At 42.8% G+C, this 21,148-nt stretch overlaps 1 protein-coding gene across 1 annotated transcript; it reads right to left on the bottom strand.

Annotated features, from left to right (window-relative positions):
- Positions 1 to 2,955: 2,955 nt before the first annotated feature.
- Positions 2,956 to 4,710, bottom strand: LOC135571559 (uncharacterized). Its single transcript, XM_065018160.1, has one exon. The coding sequence runs from the start codon at positions 4,708 to 4,710 to the stop codon at positions 2,956 to 2,958; it is 1,755 nt and encodes a 584-aa protein (XP_064874232.1).
- Between the last annotated feature and the right edge of the window lie 16,438 nt (positions 4,711 to 21,148).

The raw sequence follows: 21,148 nt of genomic DNA, 5'->3' as shown, positions 1-21,148 counted from the left end.
GATGTAGGTAGTATCTAGACCTGCTCTGCTGTAGGTAGTATCTAGACCTGCTCTGCTGTAGGTAGTATCTAGACCTGCTCTGATGTAGGTAGTATCTAGACCTGCTCTGCTGTAGGTAGGATCTAGACCTGCTCTGCTGTAGGTAGTATCTAGACCTGCTCTGATGTAGGTAGTATCTAGACCTGCTCTGCTGTAGGTAGTATCTAGACCTGCTCTGATGTAGGTAGTATCTAGACCTGCTCTGCTGTAGGTAGTATCTAGACCTGCTCTGATGTAGGTAGTATCTAGACCTGCTCTGATGTAGGTAGTATCTAGACCTGCTCTGCTGTAGGTAGTATCTAGACCTGCTCTGATGTAGGTAGTATCTAGACCTGCTCTGTTGTAGGTAGTATCTAGACCTGCTCTGATGTAGGTAGTATCTAGACCTGCTCTGCTGTAGGTAGTATCTAGACCTGCTCTGATGTAGGTAGTAACTAGACCTGCTCTGATGTAGGTAGTATCTAGACCTGCTCTGCTGTAGGTAGTATCTAGACCTGCTCTGCTGTAGGTAGTATCTAGACCTGCTCTGATGTAGGTAGTATCTAGACCTGCTCTGCTGTAGGTAGTATCTAGACCTGCTCTGCTGTAGTTAGTATCTAGACTTGCTGTAGGTAGTATCTAGACCTGCTCTGCTGTAGGTAGTATCTAGGCCTGCTCTGATGTAGGTAGTATCTAGACCTGATGTAGGTAGTATCTAGACCTGCTCTGATGTAGGTAGTATCCAGACATGCTCTGATGTAGGTAGTATCTAGACCTGCTCTGATGTAGGTAGTATCTAGACCTGCTGTAGGTAGTATCTAGACCTGCTCTGGTGTAGGTAGTATCTAGACCTGCTGTAGGTAGTATCTAGACCTGCTGTAGGTAGTATCTAGACCTGCTCTGCTGTAGGTAGTATCTAGACCTGCTCTGCTGTAGGTAGTATCTAGACCTGCTCTGCTGTAGGTAGTATCTAGACCTGCTCTGATGTAGGTAGTAACTAGACCTGCTCTGATGTAGGTAGTATCTAGACCTGCTCTGCTGTAGGTAGTATCTAGACCTGCTCTGCTGTAGGTAGTATCTAGACCTGCTCTGATGTAGGTAGTATCTAGACCTGCTCTGCTGTAGGTAGTATCTAGACCTGCTCTGATGTAGGTAGTATCTAGACCTGCTCTGCTGTAGGTAGTATCTAGACCTGCTCTGATGTAGGTAGTAACTAGACCTGCTCTGATGTAGGTAGTATCTAGACATGCTCTGATGTAGGTAGTATCTAGACCTGCTCTGCTGTAGGTAGTATCTAGACCTGCTCTGTTGTAGGTAGTATCTAGACCTGCTCTGATGTAGGTAGTATCTAGACCTGCTCTGCTGTAGGTAGTATCTAGACCTGCTCTGCTGTAGGTAGTATCTAGACCTGCTCTGCTGTAGGTAGTATCTAGACCTGCTCTGCTGTAGGTAGTATCTAGACCTGCTCTGTTGTAGGTAGTATCTAGACCTGCTCTGATGTAGGTAGTATCTAGACCTGCTCTGCTGTAGGTAGTATCTAGACCTGCTCTGCTGTAGGTAGTATCTAGACCTGCTCTGCTGTAGGTAGTATCTAGACCTGCTCTGCTGTAGGTAGTATCTAGACCTGCTCTGATGTAGGTAGTATCTAGACATGCTCTGCTGTAGGTAGTATCTAGACCTGCTCTGCTGTAGGTAGTATCTAGACCTGCTCTGCTGTAGGTAGTATCTAGACCTGCTCTGATGTAGGTAGTATCTAGAAATGCTCTGCTGTAGGTAGTATCTAGACCTGCTCTGATGTAGGTAGTAACTAGACCTGCTCTGATGTAGGTAGTATCTAGACCTGCTCTGCTGTAGGTAGTATCTAGACCTGCTCTGCTGTAGGTAGTATCTAGACCTGCTCTGATGTAGGTAGTATCTAGACCTGCTCTGATGTAGGTAGTATCTAGACCTGCTCTGCTGTAGGTAGTATCTAGACCTGCTCTGATGTAGGTAGTATCTAGACCTGCTCTGCTGTAGGTAGTATCTAGACTTGCTCTGATGTAGGTAGTATCTAGACCTGCTCTGATGTAGGTAGTATCTAGACCTGCTCTGCTGTAGGTAGTATCTAGACCTGCTCTGATGTAGGTAGTATCTAGACCTGCTCTGCTGTAGGTAGTATCTAGACTTGCTCTGATGTAGGTAGTATCTAGACCTGCTCTTCTGTAGGTAGTATCTAGACCTGCTCTGATGTAGGTAGTAACTAGACCTGCTCTGATGTAGGTAGTATCTAGACATGCTCTGATGTAGGTAGTATCTAGACCTGCTCTGCTGTAGGTAGTATCTAGACCGGCTCTGCTGTAGGTAGTATCTAGACCTGCTCTGATGTAGGTAGTATCTAGACCTGCTCTGCTGTAGGTAGTATCTAGACCTGCTCTGATGTAGGTAGTATCTAGACCTGCTCTGATGTAGGTAGTAACTAGACCTGCTCTGATGTAGGTAGTATCTAGACCTGCTCTGATGTAGGTAGTATCTAGACCTGCTCTGATGTAGGTAGTATCTAGACCTGCTCTGCTGTAGGTAGTATCTAGACCTGCTCTGCTGTAGGTAGTATCTAGACCTGCTCTGATGTAGGTAGTATCTAGACCTGCTCTGCTGTAGGTAGTATCTAGACCTGCTCTGATGTAGGTAGTATCTAGACCTGCTCTGATGTAGGTAGTATCTAGACCTGCTCTGATGTAGGTAGTATCTAGACCTGCTCTGATGTAGGTAGTATCTAGACCTGCTCTGATGTAGGTAGTATCTAGACCTGCTCTGGGTTATCCAATAAGCTTCCATCATACTGACAGAGGAGGGTTATCCAATAAGCTCAAGTCTCATTTCAGCTGTCTCATTTCAGCTGTCTCATTTCAGCTGTACCCATTTCAGCTGTCTCATTTCAGCTGTCTCATTTCAGCTGTCTCATTTCAGCTCAATGTGTTTGGTTGGTATGTAGCTGGGTGGTATGTAGCTGGGTGGTATGTAGCTGGGTGGTATGTAGCTGGGTGGTATGTAGCTGGGTGGTATGTAGCTGGGTGGTATGTTGCAGGGTGGTATGTTGTTGGGTGGTATGTTGTTGGGTGGTATTTTGCAGGGTGGTATGTGGTTGGGTGGTATGTTGTTGGGTGGTATGTTGTTGGGTGGTATTTTGCAGGGTGGTATGTGATTGGGTGGTATGTTGCAGGGTGGTATGTTGTTGGGTGGTATGTGGTTGGGTGGTATGTTGTTGGGTGGTATGTTGCAGGGTGGTATGTTGCAGGGTGGTATGTTGTTGGGTGGTATGTGGTTGGGTGGTATGTTGCAGGGTGGTATGTTGCAGGGTGGTATGTTGCAGGGTGGTATGTGGTTGGGTGGTATGTTGTTGGGTGGTATGTGGTTGGGTGGTATGTTGTTGGGTGGTATGTGGTTGGGTGGTATGTTGTTGGGTGGTATGTGGTTGGGTGGTATGTTGTTGGGTGGTATGTGGTTGGGTGGTATGTTGTTGGGTGGTATGTGGTTGGGTGGTATGTGGTTGGGTGGTATGTGGTTGGGTGGTATGTTGTTGGGTGGTATGTGGTTGGGTGGTATGTTGTTGGGTGGTATGTGGTTGGGTGGTATGTTGTTGGGTGGTATGTAGCTGGGTGGTATGTTGCAGGGTGGTATGATGTTGGGTGGTATGATGTTGGGTGGTATTTTGCAGGGTGGTATGTTGCAGGGTGGTATGTTGCTGGGTGGTATGTTGCAGGGTGGTATGATGTTGGGTGGTATGATGTTGGGTGGTATGTTGCAGGGTGGTATGTAGCTGGGTGGTATGTTGCAGGGTGGTATGATGTTGGGTGGTATGATGTTGGGTGGTATGTTGGTGGGTGGTATGTTGCTGGGTGGTATGTTGCAGGGTGGTATGATGTTGGGTGCTTTGATGTTGGGTGGTATGTTGCAGGGTGGTATGTAGCTGGGTGGTATGTTGCAGGGTGGTATGATGTTGGGTGGTATGATGTTGGGTGGTATGTTGCTGGGTGGTATGTTGCAGGGTGGTATGATGTTGGGTGGTATGATGTTGGGTGGTATGTTGCAGGGTGGTATGTAGCTGGGTGGTATGTTGCAGGGTGGTATGATGTTGGGTGGTATGTTGTTGGGTGGTATGTTGCAGGGTGGTATGTAGCTGGGTGGTATGTTGCAGGGTGGTATGATGTTGGGTGGTATGATGTTGGGTGGTATGTTGTTGGGTGGTATGTGGTTGGGTGGTATGTTGTTGGGTGGTATGTGGTTGGGTGGTATGTTGTTGGGTGGTATGTTGCAGGGTGGTATGTTGTTGGGTGGTATGTTGTTGGGTGGTATGCTGTTGGGTGGTATGTTGCAGGGTGGTATGTTGCAGGGTGGTATGTTGCAGGGTGGTATGTTGCAGGGTGGTATGTTGTTGGGTGGTATGTTGTTGGGTGGTATGTTGTTGGGTGGTATGTTGTTGGGTGGTATGTTGCAGGGTGGTATGTGATTGGGTGGTATGTTGTTGGGTGGTATGTTGCAGGGTGGTATGTTGTTGGGTGGTATGTTGTTGGGTGGTATGTTGTTGGGTGGTATGTTGCAGGGTGGTATGTTGTTGGGTGGTATGTTGCAGGGTGGTATGTTGCAGGGTGGTATGCTGTTGGGTGGTATGCTTCCATGATTTTGACAGAGGAGGGTTATCCAATAAACTTCCATCATACTGACAGAGGAGGGTTATCCAATGAGCTTCCATCATACTGACAGAGGAGGGTTATCCAATGAGCTTCCATCATACTGACAGAGGAGGGTTATCCAATGAGCTTCCATCATACTGACAGAGGAGGGTTATCCAATGAGCTTCCATCTTATTGACAGAGTTTCCAAGTGATGAGTACTCATCTGCAAGGATTGCTGCAAATCTTTGACACTTAACATGTATAGACATGTTTCTGTCCAGTCAGATTATTATGTAAAGACATGTTTCTGTCCAGTCAGATTATTATGTAAAGACATGTTTCTGTCCAGTCAGATTATTATGTAAAGACATGTTTCTGTCCAGTCAGATTATTATGTAAAGACATGTTTCTGTCCAGTCAGATTATTATGTAAAGACATGTTTCTGTCCAGTCAGATTATTATGTAAAGACATGTTTCTGTCCAGTCAGATTATTATGTAAAGACATGTTTCTGTCCAGTCAGATTATTATGTAAAGACATGTTTCTGTCCAGTCAGATTATTATGTAAAGACATGTTTCTGTGTTTCTGTCCAGTCAGATTATTATGTAAAGACATGTTTCTGTCCAGTCAGATTATTATGTAAAGACATGTTTCTGTCCAGTCAGATTATTATGTAAAGACATGTTTCTGTCCAGTCAGATTATTATGTAAAGACATGTTTCTGTCCAGTCAGATTATTATGTAAAGACATGTTTCTGTCCAGACAGATTATTATGTAAAGACATGTTTCTGTTTCTGTCTAAAGCTTTCCTTTCCCATACCAATTGCTTTATTGTCATATACATGATTACTCATTAACCTCGGATTACAGGTAGCATATAGGGGTCATACCTACAGTAGACTCATATACCCACACACACTAGAAGGCAAACCAACCAGTAGACTCATATACTCATACACACTAGAAGGCAAACCATCTATGTTCTGTCCTATACCTACAGTATACTCATATACCCATACACACTAGAAGGCAAACCAAACAGTAGACTCATATACCCATACACACTAGAAGGCAAACCAACCAGTAGACTCATATACCCATACACACTAGAAGGCAAACCAACCAGTAGACTCATATACCCACACACACTAGAAGGCAAACCATCTATGTTCTGCCGTATACCGACAGTAGACTCATATACCCACACACACTAGAAGGCAAACCATCTATGTTCTGTCCTATACCTACAGTAGACTCATATACCCATACACACTAGAAGGCAAACCATCTATGTTCTGTCCTATACCTACAGTAGACTCATATACCCATACACACTAGAAGGCAAACCAACCAGTAGACTCATATACCCATACACACTAGAAGGCAAACCATATATGTTCTGTCCTATACCTACAGTAGACTCATATACCCATACACACTAGAAGGAAAACCAACCAGTAGACTCATATACCCACACACACTAGAAGGCAAACCATCTTTGTTCTGTCCTATACCTACAGTATACTCATATACCCATACACACTAGAAGGCAAACCAACCAGTAGACTCATATACCCATACACACTAGAAGGAAAACCAGCTATGTTCTGTCCTATACCTACAGTAGACTCATATACCCATACACACTAGAAGGCAAACCATCTATGTTCTGCCGTATACCGACAGTAGACTCATATACCCACACACACTAGAAGGCAAACCATCTATGTTCTGTCCTATACCTACAGTAGACTCATATACCCATACACACTAGAAGGCAAACCAACCAGTAGACTCATATACCCACACACACTAGAAGGCAAACCATCTATGTTCTGTCCTATACCTACAGTAGACTCATATACCCATACACACTAGAAGGCAAACCCTATCTTTACCAGTGACCGGGCAGAGTATGGTGTGTCACAGACAGTCCTGGGTGTGTGGGTTGGGAAGTTGACGGTTTGTTGGGGGGTCACGGAGGAACATCCATTCCTCTTCTGGCCTGCCTGTCAACCAGCCGCGAGAGACGAGTCAGGAGCCATTTAACTTGTTCTCCTCATCCATCCGGTTAATTTAAGACCTTCATTTAGTTTTGGTATTTTGGGGGGCACTTAGGATAATTATCACTTAATTGAAATGGACCATATCAATTTGGAGCCTCATTATAATCTTTAAGAAATGCTATCTACAGTGCCTCCAGAAAGTATTCCTTGACTTGTTCCACATTTAGTTGTTTTACAGTCTGAATTAAAAATGGTTTTGTCACCGGGCTACACACAATATCCTATAATGTCAAAGTGTACTTTTGTTTTTATACATTTTTACAAATGAATAAAACAGTTTTATTTTTTAATATCTTGAGTCAATATGTATTCAACCCCTTTGTTAAATTCAGGAAAGATATGCTGAAGTCACAAAACAAGTTGCGTGGATCCGCTCTGTGTGCGATAATAGTGTTTAACATGGTTGTTGAATGACTACCTCACATCTGTACCCCACACATACAGATAATTGTAAGGTCCCTCAACCGAGCAGTGAATTTCAAAACACAGATGTCAAAGACCAGGGAGGTTTTTCCACGGCCTCACCAAGAAGGGCACCTATTGGTAGATGGGTAAAAAAAACACATATATATATATATATATATACACTGAATATCCCGTTGAGCATGATAAAGTTGTTAATAACACTTTGGATGGTGTATCAATACACCCCAGTCACTACAGAGATACAGGCGTCCTTCCTGACTCAGTGTATCAATACACCCAGTCACTACAGAGATACAGGCGTCCTTCCTGACTCAGTGTATCAATACAGCCAGTCACTACAGAGATACAGGCGTCCTTCCTGACTCAGTGTATCAATACACCCAGTCACTACAGAGATACAGGTGTCCTTCCTGACTCAGTATATCAATACACCCAGTCACTACAGAGATACAGGCGTCCTTCCTAACTCAGTGTATCAATACACCCAGTCACTACAAAGATACAGACGTATCAATACACCCAGTCACTACAGAGATACAGACGTCCTTCCTAACTCAGTGTATCAATACACCCAGTCACTAAAGATACAGGCGTCCTTCCTAACTCAGTGTATCAATACACCCAGTCACTAAAGAGACAGGCCTCCTTCCTAACTCAGTGTATCAATACACCCAGTCACTACAGAGATACAGGCGTCCTTCCTAACTCAGTGTATCAATACACCCAGTCACTACAGAGATACAGGCGTCCTTCCTGACTCAGTATATCAATACACCCAGTCACCAAAGAGACAGGCCTCCTTCCTAACTCAGTGTATCAATACACCCAGTCACTACAGAGATACAGACGTCCTTCCTAACTCAGTGTATCAATACAGCCAGTCACTACAAAGATACAGGCATCCTTCCTAACTCAGTGTATCAATACACCCAGTCACTACAGAGATACAGACATATCAATACACCCAGTCACTACAGAGATACAGGCGTCCTTCCTAACTCAGTGTATCAATACACCCAGTCACTACAGAGATACAGGCGTCCTTCCTGACTCAGTGTATCAATACACCCAGTCACTACAGATATACAGGTGTCCTTCCTGACTCAGTATATCAATACACCCAGTCACTACAGAGATACAGGCGTCCTTCCTAACTCAGTGTATCAATACACCCAGTCACTACAAAGATACAGACGTATCAATACACCCAGTCACTACAGAGATACAGACGTCCTTCCTAACTCAGTGTATCAATACACCCAGTCACTAAAGATACAGGCGTCCTTCCTAACTCAGTGTATCAATACACCCAGTCACTAAAGAGACAGGCCTCCTTCCTAACTCAGTGTATCAATACACCCAGTCACTACAGAGATACAGGCGTCCTTCCTAACTCAGTGTATCAATACACCCAGTCACTACAGAGATACAGGCGTCCTTCCTGACTCAGTATATCAATACACCCAGTCACCAAAGAGACAGGCCTCCTTCCTAACTCAGTGTATCAATACACCCAGTCACTACAGAGATACAGACGTCCTTCCTAACTCAGTGTATCAATACAGCCAGTCACTACAAAGATACAGGCATCCTTCCTAACTCAGTGTATCAATACACCCAGTCACTACAGAGATACAGACATATCAATACACCCAGTCACTACAGAGATACAGGCGTCCTTCCTAACTCAGTGTATCAATACACCCAGTCACTACAGAGATACAGGCGTCCTTCCTGACTCAGTGTATCAATACACCCAGTCACTACAGAGATACAGGCGTCCTTCCTAACTCAGTGTATCAATACACCCCAGTCATTACAGCGATACAGACGTATCAATACACCCAGTCACTACAGAGATACAGGCGTCCTTCCTGACTCAGTGTATCAATACACCCAGTCACTACAGAGATACAGGCGTCCTTCCTAACTCAGTGTATCAATACACCCAGTCACTAAAGAGATACAGGCCTCCTTCCTGACTCAGTGTATCAATACACCCAGTCACTACAGAGATACAGGCGCCCTTCCTAACTCAGTGTATCAATACACCCAGTCACTACAAAGATACAGGCGTCCTTCCTAACTCAGTTGCCAGAAAGGATGGAAACCACTCAAGGATTTCACCATGAGGACAATGGTGACTTTAAAACAGTTACAGAGTTTAATGGCTGCATAGTGATGGCTGCATCATGTTATGGGTATACTTGTAATCTGTAAGGACTGGGGAGTTTTTCCGAAAAAAAAAAAGAAACGTAAAGGAACTTGTCACGCCCTGGTCTTAGTATTCTGTGTTCTCTTTATTATTTTGGTTAGGCCAGGGTGTGACATGGGTGATTTATGTGGTTTGTTTTGTCTAGGGGTTTTTGTAGTTTATAGGATTGTGTTTAGTTAAGTAGTCTAGGTAAGTCTATGGTTGCCTGGAGTGGCTCTCAATCAGAGGCAGGTGTTTATCATTTTCTCTGATTGGGAACCATATTTAGGTAGCCTGATTTGTCGTTGTGGGTTGTGCGTGATTGTATATGTTATGTTGCTTGTTAGCACAGTGTTTCATTAGCGTCACGGTTGTCACTTTGTTGTTTTGTAGTGTTCAATTTTCCATTAAAATGACGAACACTTACCGCGCCACATCTGGGCCTTACGCCTCAGCCATATTCTTTAGGTATTTTGTGGGTGATTGTTCCTGTCTCTGTGTTTTGCACCAGTTAGGACTGTTTTCGGTTTTCCACGGTTTCTTTTTTTCCTCACGTTATCATCTTTATTAAACATGTTTATAAATAACCACGCTGTGTTTTGGTCCTCCTCTCTTTCACCAGAAGAAAACCATAACAGGAACTAAGAGGAAAACCTGGTTTAGTTTACCAGAAGAACTATAACCTAAAACACAAGGCCAAATCTATACTGGAGTTACTTACCAAGAAGACCAAGAAGACAGCGGCCGAGTTACAGTTTTGACTTAAATCCACTTGAAAATCTATGGCAAGACCTGAATATGGTTGCCTAGCTAAGATCAACAACCAATTTGACAGAACTTCAATTATTTCTTTAAAGAATAATGGGCAAATGTTGCCCAATCCATGTGTGGAAAGCTCTTAGAGACTTACCCAGAGAGATCCACAGCTGTATTCTCTGCCAAAAGGTGCTTCTACAAAGTATTGACTTGGGGGTGGTAAATTGGGGGATGGTAAAATCATTTTCATTTTCAACATATTTGCAAATTTCTTTTTGTTACTTTGTCGTTATGAGATATTGTGTGTGGGTGGGTGAGATTTTATATTTATTTGTATCAATGTTGAATTCAAGCTGCAACACAACAACATGCGGAATACATTAATTAGGGGTTACTTTCTGTAGGCTCTGTATTTCTGTACTGATTCCAGCCTATGGGTATCTTAGAAATGTGGTGCCATACATTTTTTGTAATTGTAATTATTCTACAAAGGAAAGGCTTTTTTGTCCCTTTTCAAAAACAAACATTAAAAATATATATATATATATTTTATCTTATCATTTAGGACATGGTTCTATTATCAGTGTACATACAGACTCAAATCATTAGCCACTTTATAAATGCCACTTAAATAATGTTTATATATCTGACATTTCTCATATCACATGTATATACTGTATTATATACCCTCTTTATATACTGTATTTTATACCCTCTGTATATACTGTATTTTATACCCTCTTTATATACTGTATTTTATACCCTCTTTATATACTGTATTATATACCATCTTTATATACTGTATTTTATACCATCTTTATATACTGTATTTTATACCCTCTTTATATACTGTATTTTATACCCTCTTTATATACTGTATTATATACCATCTTTATATACTGTATTTTATACCATCTTTTGCATCTTGCCTATGCTGCTTTGACATCGCTCATAAATATATCAGTGTGTCTTTCCTTAGAAGGAATAATAACGTCCATTCAAATCAGATGAGGAGATCGTCAGGGCTGAGATGAATAATAACGTCCAATAAAAGCTATACCATTCAAATCAGATGAGGAGATCGTCAGGGCTGAGATGAATAATAACGTCCAATAAAAGCTATACCATTCAAATCAGATGAGGAGATCGTCAGGGCTGAGATGAATAATAACGTCCAATAAAAGCTATACCATTCAAATCAGATGAGGAGATCGTCAGGGCTGAGATGAATAATAACGTCCATTCAAATCAGATGAGGAGATCGTCAGGGCTGAGAGGAATAATAACGTCCATTCAAATCAGATGAGGAGATCGTCAGGGCTGAGATGAATAATAACGTCCATTCAAATCAGATGAGGAGATCGTCAGGGCTGAGATGAATAATAACGTCCATTCAAATCAGATGAGGAGATCGTCAGGGCTGAGAGGAATAATAACGTCCATTCAAATCAGATGAGGAGATCGTCAGGGCTGAGATGAATAATAACGCCCATTCAAATCAGATGAGGAGATCGTCAGGGCTGAGAGGAATAATAACGTCCATTCAAATCAGATGAGGAGATCGTCAGGGCTGAGATGAACCATGGGGCATTGAAGCATATCTGAATCTAGCGTGAGATCCGAAGATTATTATTGCGTCTCATTGAAAATATTACACTGGATTTAACTTCTTTGATTCTTGGTTGAACCGAAAGAGGGGCACGACTTACCTCCGGTCTCCGCCCAGATCATTCCGGAAGAGCTCTCTCCTGAAATTTTTTCCAAGACGACAGCTAATGATATTTACATCGCCTACGGATGATTTTTATCGCTTATTAACTTCTTGCGTCGAAAAACCCTGGAATGAGAAGGCGTGTCCAAACTTTTGACTGGTACTGTAAGCGTTATGGCTTTTCAACTTTTGCCAGATTGTGGATTCAGAGATATATATCTAATAGAACTGAGGGTGTTCTTTAAAACCTCTTGATTCTAGCCATCCCGGATCCGGTATCGTGACTACAGCCTCAAGCTCATTACCATAACGCAACGTTAACTATTCATGAAAATCGCAAATGAAATGAAATTCATCTATTTGCTCTCAAGCTTAGCCTTTTGTTAACAACACTGTCATCTCAGATTTTCAAAATATGCTTTTGAACCATAGCTAAACAAGCATTTGTGTAACAGTATTGATAGCCTAGCATAGGATTATGCCTCTCTTTCACCATGCAACATTTTCCACAAAAAACAGAAAAGCATTCAAATAAAATAATTTACCTTTGAAGAACTTCGGATGTTTTCAATGAGGAGACTCTCAGATAGCAAATGTTCAGTTTTTCCTGAAAGATTATTTGTTTAGGATAAATCGCTCCGTTTTCTGCGTCACGTTTAGCTACGAAAAAAATCCTGTATCCAGGATTGTGTAAATTTATCCGCAAGCTCATTAGCATAACACAACGTTAACTATTCCTGAAAATCGCAAATGAAATTAAATTAATCTATTTGCTCTCAAGCTTAGACTTTTGTTAACAACACTGTCATCTCAGATTTTCAAAATATGCTTTTGAACCATAGCTAAACAAGCATTTGTGTAACAGTATTGATAGCCTAGCATAGGATTATGCCTCTCTTTCACCATGCAACATTTTCCACGAAAACCAGAAAAGAATTCAAATAAAATCATTTACTTTTGAAGAACTTCAGATGTTTTCAATGAGGAGACTCTGTTAGATAGCAAATGTTCCGTTTTTACAAAAAATATTATTTGTGTCGACTAATCGCTCCATTTTGTTCATCACGTTTGGGTAAGAAAAAAAAGAAGAAAAAAAAGTTATTAAAACGCAAACTTTTTTCCAAATTAACTCCATAATATCGACAGAAACATGGCAAACCGATGTTTAGAATCAATCCTCAAGGTGTTTTTCACATATCTATCGACGATAAAATCCATCGTGGCAGTTTACTTTCTCTTCTGAAGAAATGGAACGCGCATGGACCTACAGATTACGCACACAGGACACCGGGCGGGACACCAGGTAAATGTAGACTCTTATGGTCAATCTTCCAATGATATGCCTACAAACACGTCACAATGCTGCAGACACCTCGGGGAATAGACAGAAAGCGCGGGCTCATTCCTGGCGCATTCACAGCCATATAAGGAGACATTGGAACACAGCGCCTTCAGAATCTGGGGCATTTCCTGTATGAAACTTCATCTTCGTTTCGCCTGTTGCATTAGTTCTGGGGCACTCACAGAAAATATCTTTGCAGTTTTGGAGACGTCAGAGTTTTGTCTTTCCAAGGCTGTCAATTCCATGCATAGTCGAGCATCTTTTCGTGACAAAATATTGCGCTTAAAATGGGCACGTCTTTTTATCCAATAATGACACAGCGCCCCCATAGGTTGAAGAGGTTAATAGAATTTCAGCGCTCTTGTAGATATTAGTTAATCCAACGGGTGAAAAAATGTATACTATCAATAACAATACCGGTTGTCAATAATAATGTATACTATCAATAATAATGTAATTATCAATAATAATGTATATTATTGTAACGGTTCTCTTGTTGTGAAGGAGAGTCGGACCAAAATGCAGCGTGTAGATTGCGATCCATGTTTAAAACCACTTAAGCTTAGGGCTTACTTTTTCGAACATTCTGTTAAAAATCGCGCTACATTTCAGCGCCCTGCTACTCATGCCAGGAATATAGTATATGCATATGATTAGTATGTGTGGATAGATAACACTCAGACGTTTCTAAAACTGGTTAAATCACGGCTGTGACTATAACAGAACGTGCGTTTCATCGAAAAGTGCAGGAAAATCTGATCACTGAAAATTGAAAAATATATCCATGCGCCACTTCAACCGATTGATAAAGGTGAACCACAATAAATGGGGCCGAGGTTGCAATACCTACAGCTTCCACTCGATGTCAACAGTCTTGTCATTTGCCTAGTCTTTGTTTCTTGGTCAAACGAACAAGAGACAGCCCATTTCTTCAGGTCTCCGACCGGATATTTTAGTTGAGATTTACCCGGACATTATTTCCAGACGTACAGCTATAGAAAATGTATCGCCTCGTGATCAATTTGATCGCTTATTAACGTTTACTAATACCTAAAGTTGCATTACAAAAGTATTTCGAAGTGTTTTGTGAAAGTTTATCGTCGACTTTTTTAATAAAAAAAAATGACGTTTTTTTCCTTGATTACAGTCTTCATAGATTGATATCTAGGCTATATATGGACCGATTTAAACGAAAAAAAGACCCAATAGTGATGTTTATGGGACATCTAGGAGTGCCAACAAAGAAGATGGTCAAAGGTAATGAATGTTTTATATTTTATTGTGCGTTTTGTGTAGCGCCGACTATGCTAATTATTTTGTTTACGTCCCCTGCGGGTCTTTTGGGGTGTTACATGCTATCAGATCTTAGCTTCTCATGCTTTTGCCGAAAAGCATTTTAAAAATCTGACTTGTTGCCTAAATTCACAACGAGTGTAGCTTTAATTCACTACCCTGCATGTGTATTTTAATGAACGTTTGAGTTTTAACTAGTACTATTAGCATTTAGTGTAGTGCATTTGCATTTCCAGATGTCTAGATGGGACGCCTGCGTGTCAGGTAGGAGCAAACAATTACAAACACTACAAAACAAAGAACGTAATGAACGTAACGAAAACCGAAACAGCCTATACTTGTGTAAACTAACACAGAGACAGGAACAAGGACACTAAGGACAATCACCCACGAAACACACAAAGAATATGGCTGCCTAAATATGGTTCCCAATCAGAGACAACGATAAACACCTGCCTCTGATTGAGAACCACTTCAGACAGCCTGTTCATATTTCAGTAGTTCTGTTTTTTTGTCGTTCAGAATAGTGAAAGAATGAATGCTGAGGGAAAGTAGAGAACCACTTTACAAGTTATCACCCAAATGCTTCTCTAAATAATAGAAACAATCATCAGTCTTACTAATAGTGAGCACATAACCTTCAAACAATTTCCCCAACTCTTCCCTTCTAGCTGAGCAGAGCAGGTTGACTTTTATTGGGGTTAATCTTGTCATGGAGGCAGAGATGAAAAGGTGGGCGTCAACTCAATATGGGCGGCAGCGTAGCCTAGTGGTTAGAGCAGGTAGCCTAGTGGTTAGAGCAGGTAGCCTAGTGGTTAGAGGCAGGTAGCCTAGTGGTTAGAGCAGGTAGCCTAGTGGTTAGAGGCAGGTAGCCTAGTGGTTAGAGCAGGTAGCCTAGTGGTTAGAGCAGGTAGCCTAGTGGTTAGAGGCAGGTAGCCTAGTGGTTAGAGCAGGTAGCCTAGTGGTTAGAGTAGCCTAGTGGTTAGAGGCAGGTAGCCTAGTGGTTAGAGCAGGTAGCCTAGTGGTTAGAGCAGGTAGCCTAGTGGTTAGAGCAGGTAGCCTAGTGGTTAGAGTAGCCTAGTGGTTAGAGGCAGGTAGCCTAGTGGTTAGAGGCAGGTAGCCTAGTGGTTAGAGGCAGGTAGCCTAGTGGTTAGAGCAGGTAGCCTAGTGGTTAGAGTAGCCTAGTGGTTAGAGCAGGTAGCCTAGTGGTTAGAGTAGCCTAGTGGTTAGAGCAGGTAGCCTAGTGGTTAGAGTAGCCTAGTGGTTAGCGCGTTGGACCAGTAACCGAAAGGTTGCTAGAACGAATCCCCGAGCTGACAAGGTACAAATCTGTCGTTCTGCATCTGAACAAGGCAGTTAACCCACTGTCCCTAGGCCGTCATTGAAAATAAGAATTTGTTCTTAACTGAAAGGTTAAACGTTAAAAACATATATCAGGAAGGTGTTTTTGGTGATTTGTACATTCCATGTAAAGGAAAAATTAATGAAAACAAAAAAAATATATTTTTGGTCTTCTTTTAAGGTTAGGGTTAGGTTTAAAATCTGATTTTATGACGTTGTGGCTGTGCCAGCTAGTGACTATCTTGCAGAGCTGCCTCCAGCACATGAATCATACCAGTAAAAGACAACCGGTTTCGCCCTCTTGACAAGAGGTTGTTATTGGTCGATGACGAGTACACTGAGGAACTTGACTATCTACCTGCAGTCCTGTTAAGGTCCATCAGGGCATGTTCCCTCCTCTGCATCCTGAAGTCAACGTTCAACTCCTTAGTTTTGCCGATGTTGAGGGAGAGGTTGTTGTTTTGTCTGCACAATACCAGTTCACTAACCTCCTCCCTATAAGCTGACTCGTGGTTGTTGATTATCAGGCCTGCAACCCCGGTGTCATCGGCAAACTTTGAGTTGGTGACATGCAGAGCCACAGAGCCGTGGGTGAACAGGGAGTACTGCAGAGGACCTAGGACACATCCCTGGGGGGCCCCTGTCTTAAGAATACATCTGGAGGAGGTGTATGTATGTGTGTACGTGTGTGTTTGCGTGTGTGTTCGAGTGTGTGTGTGCGTGCGTGCGTGTGTTCGTGTGTGTGTTCGTGTGTGCATGCGACAGAGAGACAGCTAACAGTCACCATGTTCAACCATATAAGTGATAATACAATGAAATGGTATATAGTGACACAGCAACAGTACCAGGGTAACTACTGATATAATGGGGGAGTACAGGGGTAACTACTGATATAATGGGGGAGAAGAGGGGTAACTACTGATATAATGGGGGAGTACAGGGGTAACTACTGATATAATGGCGGAGAAGAGGGGTAACTACTGATATAATGGGGGAGTACAGGGGTAACTACTGATATAATGGGGAGAAGAGGGGTAACTACTGATATAATGAGGGAGAAGAGGGGTAACTACTGATATAATGGGGGAGTACAGGGGTAACTACTGATATAATGGGGGAGAAGAGGGGTAACTACTGATATAATGGGGGAGGGGGGTAACTACTGATATAATGGGGGAGTACAGGGGTAACTACTGATATAATGGGGGAGGGGGTAACTACTGATTATAACGGGGAGTACAGGGGTAACTACTGATATAATGGGGAGAAGAGGGGTAACTACTGATATAATGGGGAGTGATATAATGGGGGAGAAGAGGGGTAACTACTGATATAATGGGGGAGTACAGGGGTAACTACTGATGTAATGGGGGAGTACAGGGGTAACTACTGATATAATGGGGGAGAACAGGGGTAACTACTGATATAATGGGGGAGTACAGGGTCTGATATAATGTGGGAGTACAGGGGTAACTACTGATATAATGGGGGAGAAGAGGGGTAACTACTGATATAATGGGGGAGTACAGGGGTAACTACTGATATAATGAGGGAGAAGAGGGGTAACTACTGATATAATGGGGGAGTACAGGGGTAACTACTGATATAATGGGGAGTACAGGGGTAACTACTGATATAATGGGGGAGTACAGGGGTAACTACTGATATAATGGGGGAGAAGAGGGGTCAATACTGATATAATGGGGGAGAGGAGGGGTAACTACTGATATAATGGGGGAGTACAGGGGTAATTACTGATATAATGGGGGAGTACAGGGGTAACTACTGATGTAATGAGGGAGTACAGGGGTAACTACTGATATAATGGGGGAGTACATGGGTAACTACTGATATAATGGGGAGTACAGGGGTAACTACTGATATAATGGGGGAGTACATGGGTAACTACTGATATAATGGGGAGTACAGGGGTAACTACTGATATAATGGGGGAGTACAGGGGTAACTACTGATATAATGAGGGAGTACATGGGTAACTACTGATATAATGAGGGAGTACAGGGGTAACTACTGATATAATGAGGGAGTACAGGGGTAACTACTGATATAACGGGGAGTACATGGGTAACTACTGATATAATGGGGAGTACAGGGGTAACTACTGATATAATGGGGGAGAAGAGGGGTCTGATATAATGGGGAGTACAGGGGTAACTACTGATATAATGGGGGAGTACAGGGGTAACTACTGATATAATGGGGGAGAAGAGGGGTAACTACTGATATAATGGGGGAGAGGAGGGGTAACTACTGATATAATGGGGAGTACAGGGGTAACTACTGATATAATGAGGGAGTACAGGGGTAACTACTGATATAATGGGGGAGTACAGGGGTAACTACTGATATAATGGGGGAGAGGAGGGGTAACTACTGATATAATGGGGAGTACATGGGTAACTCTGATATAATGGGGGAGTACAGGGGTAACTACTGATAGAATGGGGAGTACAGGGGTAACTACTGATGTAATGGGGGAGTACAGGGTAACTACTGATATAATGAGGAGAAGAGGGGTAACTACTGATATAATGGGGGAGAGGAGGGGTAACTACTGACATAATGGGGGAGTACAGGGGTAACTACTGATATAATGAGGGAGTACAGGGGTAACTACTGATATAATGGGGGAGTACAGGGGTAACTACTGATATAATGGGGGAGAGGAGGGGTAACTACTGATATAATGGGGGAGTACAGGGGTAACTACTGATATAATGGGGGAGTACAGGGGTAACTACTGATATAATGAGGAGAAGAGGGGTAACTACTGATATAATGGGGGAGTACAGGGGTAACTACTGATATAATGGGGGAGAGGAGGGGTAACTACTGATATAATGGGGGAGAAGAGGGGTAACTACTGATATAATGGGGTAGTACAGGGGTAACTACTGATATAATGAGGAGAAGAGGGGTAACTACTGATATAATGAGGGAGAAGAGGGGTAACTACTGATATAATGGGGAGTACAGGGGTAACTACTGATATAATGGGGGAGTACAGGGTCTGATATAATGGGGGAGTACAGGGGTCTGATATAATGGGGGAGAGTAGGGGTAACTACTGATATAATGGGGAGAAGAGGGGTAACTACTGATATAATGGGGAGTACAGGGGTAACTACTGATATAATGAGTGAGAACAGGGGTAACTACTGATATAATGAGGAGAAGAGGGGTAACTACTGATATAATGGGGGAGTACAGGGGTAACTACTGATATAATGGGGAGTACAGGGTCTGATATAATGGGGGAGTACAGGGTCTGATATAATCGGGAGAGTAGGGGTAACTACTGATATAATGGGGGAGTACAGGGGTAACTACTGATATAATGGGGGAGAAGAGGGGTAACTACTGATATAATGGGGGAGTACAGGGGTAACTACTGATATAATGAGGGAGAAGAGGGGTAACTACTGATATAATGGGGTAATACAGGGGTAACTACTGATATAATGGGGGAGTACAGGGGTAACTACTGATATAATGGGGGAGTACAGGGGTAACTACTGATATAATGGGGGAGAAGAGGGGTAACTACTGATATAATGGGGGAGTACAGGGGTAACTACTGATATAATGGGGAGTACAGGGGTAACTACTGATATAATGGGGGAGTACAGGGGTAACTACGGATATAATGAGGGAGAAGAGGGGTAACTACTGATATAATGGGGTAGTACAGGGGTAACTACTGATATAATGGGGGAGTACAGGGGTAACTACTGATATAATGGGGGAGTACAGGGGTAACTACTGATAGAATGGGGGAGTACAGGGGTAACTACTGATGTAATGGGGGAGTACAGGGGTAACTACTGATATAATGAGGGAGAAGAGGGGTAACTACTGATATAATGGGGAGAGGAGGGGTAACTACTGATATAATGGGGGAGTACAGGGGTAACTACTGATATAATGAGGGAGTACAGGGGTAACTACTGATATAATGGGGAGTACAGGGGTAACTACTGATATAATGGGGGAGAGGAGGGGTAACTACTGATATAATGGGGGAGTACATGGGTAACTACTGATATAATGGGGGAGTACAGGGGTCTGATATAATGGGGGAGTACAGGGGTCTGATATAATCGGGAGAGTAGGGGTAACTACTGATATAATGGGGAGTACAGGGGTAACTACTGATATAATGGGGGAGAAGAGGGGTAACTACTGATATAATGGGGGAGTACAGGGGTAACTACTGATATAATGAGGGAGAAGAGGGGTAACTACTGATATAATGGGGGAGAGGAGGGGTAACTACTGACATAATGGGGGAGTACAGGGGTAACTACTGATATAATGGGGGAGTACAGGGGTAACTACTGATATAATGGGGGAGAGGAGGGGTAACTACTGATATAATGGGGGAGTACAGGGGTAACTACTGATATAATGGGGGAGTACAGGGGTAACTACTGATATAATGAGGAGAAGAGGGGTAACTACTGATATAATGGGGAGTACAGGGGTAACTACTGATATAATGGGGGAGAGGAGGGGTAACTACTGATATAATGGGGGAGAAGAGGGGTAACTACTGATATAATGGGGTAGTACAGGGGTAACTACTGATATAATGAGGGAGAAGAGGGGTAACTACTGATATAATGAGGGAGAAGAGGGGTAACTACTGATATAATGGGGGAGTACAGGGGTAACTACTGATATAATGGGGGAGTACAGGGTCTGATATAATGGGGGAGTACAGGGGTCTGATATAATGGGGAGAGTAGGGGTAACTACTGATATAATGGGGGAGAAGAGGGGTAACTACTGATATAATGGGGGAGTACAGGGGTAACTACTGATATAATGAGTGAGAACAGGGGTAACTACTGATATAATGAGGGAGAAGAGGGGTAACTACTGATATAATGGGGGAGTACAGGGGTAACTACTGATATAATGGGGGAGTACAGGGGTCTGATATAATGGGGGAGTACAGGGGTCTGATATAATCGGGGAGAGTAGGGGTAACTACTGATATAATGGGGGAGTACAGGGGTAACTACTGATATAATGGGGGAGAAGAGGGGTAACTACTGATATAATGGGGAGTACAGGGGTAACTACTGATATAATGAGGGAGAAGAGGGGTAACTACTGATATAATGGGGTAATACAGGGGTAACTACTGATATAATGGGGAGTACAGGGGTAACTACTGATATAATGGGGGAGTACAGGGGTAACTACTGATATAATGGGGAGAAGAGGGGTAACTACTGATATAATGGGGGAGTACAGGGGTAACTACTGATATAATGGGGGAGTACAGGGGTAACTACTGATATAATGGGGGAGTACAGG

This window comes from Oncorhynchus nerka, linkage group LG4 (genome assembly GCF_034236695.1).
Source record: "Oncorhynchus nerka isolate Pitt River linkage group LG4, Oner_Uvic_2.0, whole genome shotgun sequence".
NCBI lineage: Eukaryota > Metazoa > Chordata > Actinopteri > Salmoniformes > Salmonidae > Oncorhynchus > Oncorhynchus nerka.
This window is presented reverse-complemented; position numbering and strand designations above follow the sequence as displayed.

Bases quoted from the DNA above. Each gene is read 5' to 3' on its own strand.
- LOC135571559 (XM_065018160.1), bottom strand. From the start codon at position 4,710: ATGGAAGTTTATTGGATAACCCTCCTCTGTCAAAATCATGGAAGCATA.